At 44.7% G+C, this 15,092-nt stretch overlaps 1 protein-coding gene across 1 annotated transcript in view; it reads right to left on the bottom strand.

Annotated features, from left to right (window-relative positions):
- Nucleotides 1-211: 211 nt before the first annotated feature.
- LOC102558946 (olfactory receptor 6M1-like) overlaps nucleotides 212-15,092 on the bottom strand; it is a 41,833-nt gene continuing 26,952 nt past the window's right edge. Inside the window, exon 2 of the mRNA XM_019499397.1 lies at nucleotides 212-1,184. Coding sequence (XP_019354942.1) covers nucleotides 212-1,184 — 973 coding nt within the window. The remainder of the gene's footprint in view (nucleotides 1,185-15,092) is intronic.

Here is a 15,092-nt window from a genome sequence, read left to right as displayed (position 1 = left end):
TTTGTCCACTAACCAGAATAAATAAAAAATGTTATCTAATGTTAAACTTTTTTTCCCCCATTGCTTCCTTATTTTTCTACTCCTCCCCCCCCCCCTTTTTTTTTTAAATCAGGGATTTATTTTTTTCTCTGAAAAAGAAAAAGATTAATTTTCATTAGTCTTCTACTGAGAAAGTATATTAAAAAATTTTAAAAATCAATAACTGTGCTTTTCAGATCTTTATGAAGATGTGCTTGTGGAATGCATCTTTCAAGGACTCTTTAACTTTTTGGTTTCTCAAACTGTAAATGAAAGGGTTTAGCATGGGAGTCACCATCGTGTTGAGAACTGTCCCCACTTTGTTGAAGTCCAGTATGTTCTCCTTGCTGGGTTGGACATATATGAAGATAGAACTCCCATAGTAGAGTGTAACTACAGTAATGTGGGAGACACAAGTGGAGAAGGCTTTCTGCCTACCTTGGGTTGATGGTATCTTTAGGACAGAGCTGATGATATAAATATAAGAAACCACTGTCAACAATAAGGACCCCAAAAGAAGTATAGCAGAGGTGATGAAATCTACCAGTTCAGCCAGATGTGTGTCAGCACAGGAGAGTCTGAGTAAGGGGGCACTGTCACAGAAAAAGTGGTTGATGACATTGGGACCACAGAAAGGCAGACCAGCAGTGAGAATGCTGGGAACCAAAATAATCAAGAATCCTCCAGCCCAGGATCCCACCAGGAGCTGGAAGCAGCCTTGTGCACTCATGATGACTGCATATCTCAGAGGATGGCAGATGGCCAGGTAGCGGTCAAAGGACATGGTTGCCAGGATGAAGAATTCAGTGGACCCTAAGAGGAAGTAGAAGAAGGATTGTGTGAGGCATCCCACAAAAGAGATGGTCTTTGATCCTGAGATGGCATTCACCAGCATCTTGGGCACGACAGCTGAAGTGATCATGAGTTCCAGGAAGGACAGATTGCCCAAGAAGATGTACATTGGAGACTGGAGTTGATGGTCAGTCAGGATGAGGATGATTATTGTGAGGTTACCCACCACACTCACAGTATACATGAGCAAAAAGACACTAACAATCAGGATTTCAACTGAGTGCATATTTTCAAATCCAAGAAGGATGAATTCAGTCACAGTGGTTTGGTTACTTGTCTCCCTTCCAATAAATGCTTTTATATCACCTGCTAGCCTGTATCCATGGGGACAAAAAATATATAGTTTAAATCTGCAAGTATGTCAAGTTCCTTCCACTTTTCAAACGTTTTAAATAGAATGTTGAAAAGCAGGGGAGGTGGCAGAGAACCCCCCCCCCCTTCCTGCCCCCAAGGAATGAATTGAGGGCTAAAGAAAATGTCTGACAGTGAAAAACTGAAAGGTCTCAACCTTTCAGTTTATCATAAAGAAGGTGGATAACCTCATGGGGAGAAAAGATTTGTTATTAAAGGTTCTTCACTCTCATAGAGAAAGGCAGATAAACTAAACTTAGTCCAACTAGAAAAGCTACACATTTTTAACAGGGCAAGTGATTAACTACCAAAAAATCCCCAAAGAAGGTATTCCAGTGGCAAATTGTCTTGGGAGTTCCTAAAAACATAATCATAAACCTGCGTGTCTGCTATAATAGAGATTTCTCAGGTCTAAATGAGAAACATTTATTCAATCAGTGCCTTTCAAGAAGCTTAATTTATCTTAAGAACAAGCAAATGAAGTGATGATTGGTTAACCATCTCTGTGTGTACCTAGCTGAAAAGGATGCTAGATACATGTTTAGAAATAAGGTAAGTGTTTTCATAGTGAGGGTAATAAGCCATTGGAACTACTTGCCTGGCAGTTGCAATGAATTCTCTACCAGAAGTCTTTAAATCAAGACTGGGCAGCATTTTAAGAGATATGAATTTATGAAAGGTATACATATTTTGCATCCAAATGGATGTTGTTAAAGCTCTTCCAAGCAGACTATGTGCCTGCTGCATGTTGAGCCAACATAAGATGACCTTGACACATTACCAGAATACAAATAATTAATAAAAATTGTAAAATGATGACCTAAAACAAACCTGAATTACACTGATATGTCCATGACTTCTCTGCAGTCAGACTTGTGAAGAAAGTAGATTGTAAAGGGTATTATACCATTTTCTGAAACCATCTTATGAAGGGTGGCATTTTTAATGGACCCCAAGGGAGTTAAGCACTTAATACACCCCCATGCATGTTACCACATTGCCTGCCTTTTAAGGCTTACTTTTTCTGTGGGTTTTGCATCACAGAGAAAGCAAAAGGTAGACTTGTACAGATTCATAAATGTTATGGCTGATGCTGGGATTATCAGGGAACTATTAACCCATATACAACTTGCCAGGGCCCTGGTTTGATTGATGAGCTGTGCCAATGCCTACGATGTTACTTCTGCATTACTATTGTTCCTCTTGGTAGCTAAATTAAAGAACAATATACGGGTATGTCTACATATTCTGCAACGAAACCTTCATGTTGTTATGCTAACATATTCACATTATAGACATTTGATCATCTGCAAAGGTCATTTTAGGAATGGGACCTAAGCTCATTCTCTTTCAAAAATTCCTACTTAACTGCAGCCAGCTACTGAACTGTAGCAACATGTAGCCAGAAATTCAATTTAAAGACATCTTTGTTACGTCAAATGTTCTATAAATCTCTTTGAGCTTGTCCACATTAGGAAAAAAAAAAAACTTTTTATAAAATGCTGGCACGTACATTTTCACGAAATATTTCTACACCACAACAACAACAAAAAGGTTTTATTTTTTCAAAGATTCTTCTTAATTAATTGGCAAAGCATTTAATTACCTGACAACCTCTCTTACAGTAAGAAAATGCTTTATACAAAAATCAGTAATATTTGAAGTCAAAATAAGTAATAAATCATATTTGAAGTCAAGACATATGAAGTCAGGAGTCAATATAATAAAAAAATATGAAAACAGAAAATAAGCTTTCATCGAAACCTGCAATATAGCAATAATTTCAGAGCGTTGATTTTTTCTTCCTGCATATTTTCCCCATTTCGGGCCCGGCTTTAATTTTGTGGTTTTAAAATACTCACATTGTAGATGGCATGCAGTAACAATTCAAGAAGTATCTTCAAAAATGTTCAGCTCACTCTTTTCTATGAAGCGTGGTAAGGAATTTGCAGACCAAGGATAAAACAATGTTTAAAATATTTTTTAAAAAGCTAGGTGCTTTTCTTAAGCAGTGTCCACATGGAAGAATTACTAAACTTGAAAGATTTATAATAAATCTTTCAGTTAAGTTTGCTCTTCCCTGCTCTGCTCTTCTGGTTATCATGCCACTTTAACTGTCATTATGTTTGAGCATCTTATTACTTGATCGCTGGCCCTCAAAAATACGCACATCAATGGGACCACAACAACTTTCTACTAATTAACACATACATATTCTCAAGATACATGTAGTCAGCCTTGCTAAATATTGTGCGAACTGCCCAAATCTCTCTGCAAAGTAATTCTTGTTAGGGGATCCTGGCTACTTCTGTTCACTGAACATTCCCATGGGGTATAGCTGTTGAAATGATCTAACCATCACTTGGAGACAAATTATACAGTGTTCTTCTTGAACTATTGCTGAACACTAACCAGGAAAACAAGGCCAGAAACAACAATATGCATCAAGGGGTTTCCACAGGACAGAGTTTCTACTTTCTTCATCTGCATGTAGTATCATTAGCACCAATATCATGCACATGTAGGAATTTGTGCCACAATCTCACGTAGTTACTTTTTCCATTTTTAGTAGTACCGAAGCGCACTCTACTCTGAGAAAAAAACTTGCACTATGAATTTCCCATGGAGTGAATGAGGATGTGTGGTCACAATACACTTACATGTTCACTAACGCAGTGTGGATATCTTTTCTTATCTGCAGGCTAGCCCATTTCAAGCTTTAGGCAGTGGTCCTCAGCTGGCATTCTCCACCATGCCGGATCACCACAAGAACCTGCCGCCGGTGCAGAACTGCTGAGTACAGCTCAGTTTTCTGGAGGCATGTAAACAATCAAACTAAAAAGAGCTGCAGCAGAAAGGCCTGCTTGCCTGCTCTACATTATGCAGGCAGGCACACTTTTCTGTCACAGCTCTTTCTAGTTCAACTCTTATATGCTGCATAGCACATAAGACAGGTTGGTTTTTTTTCCTTGAGTTGATGACAGCCTGGTAGAACTGCACTATGCACTTCAGTTTTCAAAAGTCATCTTGAAGGCAGGTATGGCTTTGTTGCAGCTCCTTCTCAGTTTGATTCTGACAGGCCTGTTGAAAAACAAGGCATGTGGCAGTCTCACCCTATGGAAGTCGTGGCAGAGGCAGTAATGACAGCATCACAGCACTCCCTTGGCCTACTTCCTCCCCGCTCTTTGATCTTATGTGTCCTTTCACTCAACCCATAACTCTACCACCCACACAGCACACCTTATGTGGTGAGTGTGCACCCCAGTACCTCATCCCTGCCATCTCATCCCATCCAGCCCCTGGTCTCTGTTTATTAGGGCCCCAGAGCTGGAATTTGGGAGGAACTGACCTGAGGAAATAAGGGAAGAATTTACCCCACTGGTTCCCAATCCTGACCAGCCATGTAGAGTCAAGTTTGGGGATTCCACAGCTATACTGGGGGCAAATATGCACTGGGCTAGGCAGAGCTAGAGCACTCCCACCAGTGGTCAGAAGTGGTGAATATAATATGATCATATAATCAATTAATAACATTTTGGTTAATAATAGAATTAGTATTTCTATTTTTAATATTCCTAATACATTTATATTAGTTTTCAAATGGGGTATTGCTATAGTAGTCAGAGGGCTTGACGATTTTAGGGATGGTCTCCATAATGTTGCAAATCCTCGCTCCGGGCAAACACCAGACCTGCTGTGACCAGGGCTCCGAGTGACAGATTGGACCATCGGTTCCCCTCAGGATGGAGTCCCTGATGAGCAGCCAGGTTGCCCCCGGCTGCCCCTCTTGTAAGCGTCTTCAGGCTCTGGAGGGGCAGGTGGCAGAGCTCCAGGCCGAGTTGAGCATGCAGCGGGGGATCTGGGCAGCAGAGGATGAAATTGATATGTATTTCCATTCTCTGCAGGGACAGGATTCCACCAGAGAGACCCCGCATGCACAGCACCCAACTAATCAGTGACAGCAGGTTCCTGTCAAGTCCAGGGCAGTCCAAACAACTGCTGTGCCTGCTCCCCAGACACCCCTCAGGAACAGGTATGCGGCCCTGGCCCCCCTGGAAGAGGAGGCAGAAGAACAGGTCCCCAGAGAAATTGAAGCTGCTGGACCTACATCACCGGCTCAGTAGAGGCACACCCCAAGAAGGAGACGCGAAGTTCTGGTCATTGGGGACTCCATCCTGAGGGGAACCAATGGTGTCATCTGTCACTTGGAGCCCTGGTCATGGGAGGTCTGCTGCATGCCCAGAGCGAGGATTCGCAACGTCACAGAGACTGTCCCTAAAATCATCAAGCCGTCTGACTGCTACCCACTGGTTGTGGTACATGTGGGTACAAATGATGCATCCAAGGGCAAGCTGGATAACATCATGGAGGACTACAAGGCCTTGGGACACCAACTGAAGAAGATGGGAGCCCAGGTGGTATTTTCCTCCATTCTCCCAGTAAGTGGACAGGGTAGGTGTCATGAGGCCTGCATTGACGTGGTTAACTGGCAGCTTCAGAGCTGGTGCCACAAGGCAGGCTTTGAGTTTTTTGGTAACGACCCAGGTTTTTGTAAGGAGGGCATTCTGGGGTGGGATGGGCTTCACCTCTCCCCTAAGGGCAGACTTATCTTTTCCTCTAGATTGGCTGATCTCGTACAGTGGGCTTTAAACTAGCTTCGCCAGGGGAAGGGGCCACTTCAAGTGGAGAGGATGCTTCACCGACATACAAGGTGACAAGAGGAAGGGAAGCCCAGGTAAGCAACAATGTCCAGGGAGCAGGGGGCCACAACTGTCCTGGGAGTGGAAGGAAGGCACATGCACCCTCAGGAGGCCTCAGGTGCCTCTACACTAATTCTTGTAGTATGGGGAGTAAGCAGGAGGAACTGTGCCTCCTGATTGTAAGAACCCAGACTTAGTAGGGCTCAGAGAAACCTGGTGGGACCCTACCTATGACTGGGAGGTGGGCATTCAGGGATACACCCTCTACAGAAGAGACAGGACAGACAGGAAAGGTGGGGGGGGGTCATGCTTTATGTCAAAGAGCACCTCACATCATCAAGAATTAGCTTTGGGTTAGAGAAGGGTTGGGCAGAGACACTAGGGGTCAAACTACAAGGGGGGCATGGTGAAAGGGACCTTACAGTGGGTGTCTACTACAGACCACCCAACCAGGGGGAAGAGCTGGACCAGGACTTCTCCAGTCAGCTTAAGGAGGTGTTAGGTCAAGGGATGTTATTGTCATGGGTGACCTAAACTACCCAGACATTTGCTGGGAGGAGCAGACAGCCAGATCTGACTGCTTACGTAGGTTCCTGGCTGTATTACCGGACCTTCACCTTATCCAGGAAGCACACAGCCCCACTAGGGGTAACGCCTTGCTGGACCTGGTCCTGGCCACAGGGAATGACCTGGTGAGGGGACTTCAGGTCCTTGACCACCTGGGCAATAGCAATCATCACCTGCTGGATTTCACTATCCAATGCAGGGTGCCAAGGCCTCACACCAAGGCTAAAGCCCTTGACTTCAGAAGGGCCAACTTCAATGAGATTAGGAGACTAGTGGGGGAGGCATTGAGGGCCCAGAAGGTAGAGGAAATGGCAGTCCACAAAGGATGGTTGTACCTTAAGGGGCGATCCTCCAGACCCAAAGGGTAACAGTACCTGAGAGAAGCAAGGAGGGTAAGAGTGTTCAGAAAACCCCTTGGCTCAACAAGGGCATTCAGCAATGCCTGAGGACTAAAAGGGAGGCGTACAACCAGTGGAAGGGAGGAGCTATCACCAAGGAGGAGTACTCCTTCTTGGCCTGGGAGTGTAGGAGGGCTATTAGGAAAGCCAAGGTAGAGATGGAGCTCAGGCTAGTGTCTAGGACTAAGGACAACAAAAAGTCCTTTTTCAAGTACATTGGGAGCAAGAAGAGGGCACCAGGCAACGTAGGGCCCCTGCAAGATGCAAACGGTAATCTTGTGGCTACGCCAGATGAGAAAGCTGATATTTTTAACAGTTTCTTTGCCTCTGTTTTCTTGAACAGGGACCGGGACACCCCACCTACCAGACGTAGGGACAATCTCAGGGATAGCTCTGTCAAGCCTTAAGTCAGTGCAGATGTAGTTAGGGATCTTCTGGAAGGGCTGGACATTTTTAAATCTGCAAGTCCAGATGCCCTCCACCCAAGGATGTTGAGGGAGCTGGCAGGGGTCATCGCGGAGCCCTTGGCCCGGCTGTATGAGCATTCATGGTCCTCTGGTCAGGTGCCGGGGATTGGAAACTGGCTAATGTGGTCCCAATTTTCAAGAAAGGGAGGAAGGAGGACCCAAGTAACTATAGGCGTGTAAGCCTCACCTCAGTGCTCAGGAAGATCTTGGAGAGAATCATCAGGGAGCACATCTGTGGGGGGGCCGGCAGGGGAGATCATGCTCAGGGGCAATCATCATGGGTTCATCAAAGGCAGGTCCTGCCTGACCAACCTGATTGCCTTTTATGACCAAGTAACCAAATTCTTGAATGATGGTGTTGCTGTGTACGTAGTCATTCTAGACTTTAAGAAGGGCTTTGACACTGTCTGTCACCCCATCCTCATCAATAAATTAAGTGACTGTGGCATCGATGCCTGCACAGTTGGATGGGTAAAAAATTGGCTGATGGGGCGCACCCAGAGAGTAATGGTGGATGGGTTGTACTCAAACTGGTGAGATGTGAGCAGTGGGGTCCCCCAGGCTCGGTCCTTGGGCCTGCACTGTTTAACGTCTTCATCAGTGACTTGGACAAGGGGGTGGAAAGCATGCTGTCCAAGTTTGCTGATGACACTAAGATGTGGGGCGAGGTGGACACACTTGATGAAGCACCATAACTACACACACAGGCATACACATATACATATATGCATTTTATTATTATTATTATGACTGAGGTTGTTACTGATCTTCCCTGTCCAGGTTTTGTACAACAATACTAAGTGGAACAAAAGAATTTCACCATCTTTTTGAGTCTCTGCCAGAATCCTATACTAAGATTTCTCCCTTTCTTCATTTTTCTGTTTGTCTAGATGATGACCCAGATTGGAAATGTCACCATCATTGCCACTGTAATCTTTGATATTCACCTACACACTCCCATGCACTTCCTCCTGGCCAGCTTGGATTTTGCAGATGTGACCTATGGGTCCAACACTGTACCCGTCATGTTGTCAGGATTCCTGATTCAAGGAAAGGTTGCTTTATTTACCAACTGCTTTTCCCAGATGTTCTTCCATTTTACAGGGGGAGATGAAGTCTTTTTCTGTGTGATGAAAGCTATTGACCAGTATATAGCCATCCATAAATGATGGCACTACACAACAATTATGAACCGAAGTGTGTGCATGGTGTGGCAAGCCAGTAGGGCATGCTCCTTTATTGAGCAACCTGCCTCACTGAGCCTGACCACCTTCCAGGCTCTGAGTGCCTCCATGGTGGTGCCTCACATCTGGCTGCTCCCCTTCCTGAAGCGCATACACAATCCACAAGCCAACGCCATTACCACCCAGAGTCTGTACTGATCTTGGGCCTATGACCCTAAGAGACACAGTCCTAGTAGTCCTTGCGACTACTTGACCCACTGCAAGAATTTGGGGTCCTTTCCTCAGTCTGAAGCACAAATAGTGGTTTCCCTTAGTCATCCATACCAAGGCATAATCTAGACCCTCTCCCAATGACTCTCCCTACAAAGGAGAACTTTATTAGTTACCAGGGATAGGTTTGGAATAGGGTACAGGGTAGAGCAATATCAGAGAAATCCCTTACAGCAAACAGTGGCATGGTAGCCTTTGATTATGCATCTGTGTTACCACAGGCTATATACCTAGTTAGAGCTCAAGTAGCTTACTCACAAGTATCATCCAAAGGCAGGTGGAGATGCCCTCTGGAGGCAAGCTGTTCATTGACCATGAGTTTCGAGAGAGAGAGCGCGAATTTCAGGTGGTCCAGCTTCTCTGCGAGTTCTCATCATGGCTGCTGCCCTGCCCCCTGGACAGTCCTTAACTTATATAGGCCTTATGACCTCATTTACCTGATCCAATGAAGGCCAGCAATTGTTGGGTGCCAGCCAACCAATTTGAAATGCTTCACTGGTTGTAGGGTAGACTGACAGGGTCTCTAGCCCCCTCCCATTGCTTAGAACAATAGGGAGTTTAAAACCCCACCCAAGTGTGTGAGGTCAGTCACATAGGCAGAGGGAGTAGGTTTCCACCTCCCTCAGGAATGTATCCAACTCAAGTTACAACTCAGAGTTACCTAAAGCTGATGCAGCCAGAAGTGTCTCCCCTCTGCAGTGACCATGGTGCCAAATTGTCAGATTAGGCATCTGCCTGATAGCAGAGTTTGGGGAGAGACAGAGATGGTATTCTGCCACACCTGGGCCTGGTGGCAGGAGCATGGTTGGGTGACTTTGTTCCTTTCCATTATCCAGATAATACTGTTAGTACAGTTTCCATTCTGTGGACCAAACAAACATGATAATTTCTATTACAGTGTTCCACGGGTCATCAAACTGGCCTGCACAGAAACTTGTCTGTTGGAGCTGCTGATGATCTCCTACTATGGGTTAATCACAACAATCATCATCATTTTGATGCTATCCTACCCAATTATCTTGATCAAAATAAGAACACGTATCACAGAAGGAAAGCACATAGCTTTTTCCATGTGTGGAGCCCACATAGCAGTTGTGTGCTTAAATTTTCTTTCCTTCAACATTCATTTAAGCTGAGCCATTTCATACTTCTCATGGGACAAGCCTGTCTGTAGTCTTCACAACCATCACCCCAATGCTGAGCCCTTTAATTTACACTTTGAGAAACAATGAAATAAAAGCTGCCATCAAGAGGTTAATTAGCAGGATTCTGTTCTCAGGAATAAAAACAAAGAAATTATTTAATTTTGAAATGTTGAGTCTTCTGTCTGCTTTGTAAAAATGCAACAGTAGATGCTTTTGATCTAACTGGCTTTGGCTTTTTGGAGGAACGGAAAGTAATAATCAAGGTAAAGTATCCATGAGTGATAGAATCCATGACAACCAGGCTGTTGTCATCCCTACCTGTTGTATGGGTGTGAAACTTGGACAACATATCAGAAACAAAAGAAGGCCTTCTGATATGTTGTCCACAGCTGTAGTGTGCGGCATGTCAAAAATAAAAGATTGGAATGTACTGGTCTACATTACATACAAGAAGGACTCTAAGCTAGTTAGTGAGATAGAATTTCATAGATTTTATAGACATTAGGGCTGAGACCTCACAAGATCATCGGGTCCAGCCCATGCCCAAGGGGAAGAAAGTCATCTGGGGCCAAATGCTCCCAGCAAGATAGTCATCCAAGTGTTTCTTGAAAGTGTCCAGAATAGGTTCTTACACCACCTCTGGGGGGAGTCTATTCCAGGCCCAGGAGACTTAGACAGTAAATAATTTTTTTCCTTATGTCCAACCTAAAACAGTCTTCCAGGAGTTTGTGAACATTGGACCTTGTCATCCCTTGGGGTGCCATGGTGAACAGACGTTCTCCCAGTTCCTTATGCACACACGTTATGTACTTATAGGCTGCCACCAAGTCTACCACCCCTGAGCATGTGCTTTTCCAGGATGAAGAATCTAAAAGACTAAATGTCTTTCCTTACATATTTAGTAAGTATGTGTTGGAACTTGCAGCACGATTTAGACAGAGATTTGACACTGCTTTGGAAACCATAATAAAAGTTGGAATAAAAATCCATTTCCTAAATGCACTATTCAATTTTGAGAATCTCAGTGAGGATCTACAACAGTTCTGTGGTAAGAATAAAGGAAACAACAACCCCCCCTCAATTTTAAGAAAGAATGGACATGTCTACTTGGGAAGTTAACTGTACAGTTGACTAATTAACTGCCCTCTCTTAGCCTCTCCTCATAAGGCCTGCTTGCTTGTCCTCTAATCATGCATGTGGTTCTCCTATGGACTCTTTCAAGCTTCTCCACATCCTTTCTGCATTATGGAGCCCAGAATTGGATGCAGTATTCCAGCTGAGGCCTCACCACAGGCAAGTAAAGTGGGAGGATGACTTCCTGGGTCTTGCTTGAGATGCATCACTAGATTAGATAGGTTTAGATCCTAGTTACTGTTTGTGCTCCTAAGTGGCAAATATATAGCTACATAGGAGCAGTTTTTGGCACTCATGCAATGTTTGGTATTGCCTTTGCTAGCTTACTGAGGGCTGCATTCAAGGAGGGCAGCTACCTAGGGGAAATAAAATCTGCCAAGTATGTGTGCAAGACTGGGTAAGTCCAAAAGTTTTAGTCAGAGAAAAAAGACAAGTAGTAGGAGTTAGACACGAGAGGAGGACTCTCCCATTTTTAATCCAATAACCATTGTTTATGGCATTTGCCTAGGGATCATAATTCACCCGGAACAGCAAGAAGCAGGTGACCTTCTAGGACAGCATCCATCAAACTAAGCAGACCCCTCTTTTATGTTTTCTTCCTCCTGGGCATGCCTATGTTGTTGTCATGGCTCCCCTGTTAGCTAGGTTCATGTGGTGGGAAAGACTTAGGGCATTTCAGAAGCAGGTTCAAATAACTTGGGGGTGGGACAGGAAGGAGGTATAAAACCTGGGACTCCAGCTCCCCACCAATTTACCTAACTCCTAGGCCATAGAGCTTAAAAGGTGTAAAGGACCTTCTCCTCCTTCTTCTGGTGCATTAGCAAGGACATTTCATTTACCTAGTGTAAAATAAAATTCCAAACTCTGGGCCCTGTTACACATTGCATTTGAGCTGTTCAGATGTTGAATGGTGTTAGTGCTGGCTTGAGTTCTGGAGCAGTCATACCTTAAGGCTATAAGTCTTCTCTGTCTCCCACGTATACAGCTGTGACTTGTCACTAGAGGGCTGATGAGCAGGGGCCAAACTAAGAGCGATAGCTGTGAGCTGAGCAATGGAGGCTTCTATCCCTGCTGTAGGTGGGGTGTTGGACAAATGGGCTGTGGGGGTGGGTGGGGGTAGTAGGAGCATGAAGCTAGGAGGCAGTGTGTGAATGGGATGGGGGTGGGTGGTGGAATGAGGGGTGGAATGGAAATGGTAATGGGGAAGGGTCATCAAAATAAGTCAGCCAGCCACTGAAGGGTAAAATAAAAAGTAGTAAAACAAAACAAAAAAAGAATTTAAAAAGAAATAAAGGAAGTAAGCTAAAGATGGTTTCATGTTTTAATTCATTCGGATTGGGATCTGGAGGTGCTAGTTATGCTTCCCAGGGTGGCTGGGGTGAGGGAAAGAACCAGAAAGCTCATGGGAATCTGATCCAGCACCACACCTTGTTTCATCCCATCTCCCCTAAATTCCTCTCCCAGACCCATCTGTGCCCTGTGACCTGTTGTCCTGGGTTTGCATCTCTGGGAATGGGAAGGTTACACCTCTGGGGGCAGGAGGGGGAAAGGGCTTGGTGCCAGATACCCCCCGCCCTCCAGTAGTACAGTTGGGGAGGTGGACAGTTTGTCCTCATAGAACGGGGGGGGGGGGGATAGGACACTGAATCCTGGGATGCTGGAGGACTGGAACTTGGATGGCTCATCTGTGAGGAGCAGTCACACATTAATGGAACATGAGCTAGGTAAGACAGATCAGAGATGCCAACCTGCACTGGACTGGCATAACTTTAAGTTACTAAAAGGATGCTAAAAACTAGTTTCAGCAAATAATGTGTGGACAATCTGGGGGTAAAGAGCTCCAGGAGCTGCCTAATATTAATGTGTAACAAGGCCCTGTTAGTGCCAGAATTTTCAGTTCTTCATCTACACAAGCACATTAATTCCTACTAGGGTCTGGCCCATTGTGCCCTTATGTCTGTAGTAGTCAACACAGACTATGGAACCAGAATGTCTATTTATCACAGTTCCAGCCCTACCACCTGTGACACTTTATTTGAATTCTTTTCTCTGCTTTAGAGAACTATGAACCAAAAAGTGTTTGGTCTTAGCTTGTTTTCTATATTTACTTGTCAATGGTCATAAAAATAATGTTGTTGTAATAATGATGTTTCTCAGTCAATGACTAAAATTTAAGTAAGAATTTACTTATTTAGAGAACTAAGCCTCATTTCTTTTCTTGAGTTAATCTAGTGCTTTGCATACTAATCTTGTTCAAAGTTATTTTGCTGTTCTGTTTCTTTTTGATGCACCTGAATGTAACCTGGTGAGCAAGTCAATGAAGCAGTCAGCTCACATATTTAGGTTCTTATAAGCAGAAAGGACTTTAAATTTCCCATGAGTTATGCATTAAATCATGACATTTGTTTCCCAAGCCAAATAATCATGGTGGTTCACCCATTCTCCATGTTAGTCTCCAGGTTTTTTTGCTTTAATAAATATAATTTAATTATTGTACAAACAGACTGAGAGGGGTTCCAAAAATTCCCTCTAACATCTTCACTAGGTAGTCACTTAAGATTTGGGAGCTTAACTCAAGTCATGTCAAAGAGGATTGCAAATGAGAAGATTTTCAACTATTCATGCCAAGTTTAAATTGCCTAAGAGAGACTTTGAAATCTGACATTGCTGGAGGTTTTTAAGATCAAGTTAGTCAAACATCTTTTATGTGCAATTGGCATATATTTTATTTTCTCCTGAGCCATGGGGATGGAATATATACCTTCTTCAGGTTTTTACCAGGTCTGTCTCCTGTGATTCTAAGGTTACATTAGATCAATGCTGTAGCTGTGATGGTCCAGGAATTATGCATGAGGCAGGGGTTTCACCCTAAGAATATCATCCTAAAACATGAATGATACATGCCCCCGGAGGTTGGTGGGGTATGGCGACTGCCTGCAGGCAGCGGCTGGCAGGCTGGGGCAGCTCCTGCTTCTGCATGCCACTTGTCCAAAGGCAGTGCAGCAGCTCTACCCCACCCCAGCTGGGCGAATGGTAAGAGGTCATAGCCCCCACTTCCAGCACCTCCTGCTGCCCACACAGAATTCAACCCACACAGCCCCGGCCCTGCACAGATCTGGGGGCACTCTCGCCTCCCCAATGCCCTCCTGGACCAGTGGCAGGAGCAGCAGTGAGAGCCACCAGATGAGCAGCTCCCAAACCAGTGGCACAAAGTGGTGGGAGCCACTCCACCCCCTCTTCATGCCACTCCCCATGCCCCGCCTCCACCCCAGCTGGGCAGCGCTTGCCCCAGCCCCAATCACTCCCTCACTGTGGAGGCATTGATCTGCAACCCCCCATGCCCCTTCCCTCCCCTCCCCCTTCCCCCACCACAACAGACTGACCAGCTGGATGCAGCTGTGTCCAGCATCGTAAAGGAACCAATCCCCCTTTTATAACATTGTTCCTATGGGAAAATTGGTTCTGACTTACAATGTTTCGACTTAAGACGTGGTTTTCAGGAACCACTTGTGTCGTAAGTCTGAGGACTGCCTGTACTTTAAAACTGTTATAAAAGTACTTAAAATGGAAACATTAATCAACTAATGGGTGTTAACGCATCGAAAATACCCTTCCAAAGTTTTAAACTTATACCAATTCACGCAAGTGTTATCTTTGATTAGTTTTGCCCAGGTCATTCCAGGTTATTCTTAGTCTGCTCTGGAGAGAGAAAATGCACTCCTTTGTTCTGCTGTGGGGGAGGGGGAGGATTTTGACATCCCCCCCCCAACTCTACTGCCCAGGGGCTGTTCCTGGTCCCAAGCCATAACTGCCTCCTGCCCCCAATGCTGCAACCTCAGTATATCCTGACCACTCTAAGCACTCAAATGCAGGCCACCCATTTTCTGCTTGTTCAAGAATCCCCAGGCACTTGACTGGCTGGGCACTGGTACAGTGGAAGTGGTTAAGATGCAAATTAACTTCTAATAAGCACAGGCAATTGACTTTTAGCACTAGGTAGCCATTT

This window comes from Alligator mississippiensis, chromosome 15 (assembly GCF_030867095.1).
Source record: "Alligator mississippiensis isolate rAllMis1 chromosome 15, rAllMis1, whole genome shotgun sequence".
Lineage (NCBI taxonomy): Eukaryota > Metazoa > Chordata > Crocodylia > Alligatoridae > Alligator > Alligator mississippiensis.
The sequence above is the reverse complement of the archived record's forward strand: the minus strand, read 5'-3'. Positions and strand labels throughout refer to the sequence as shown.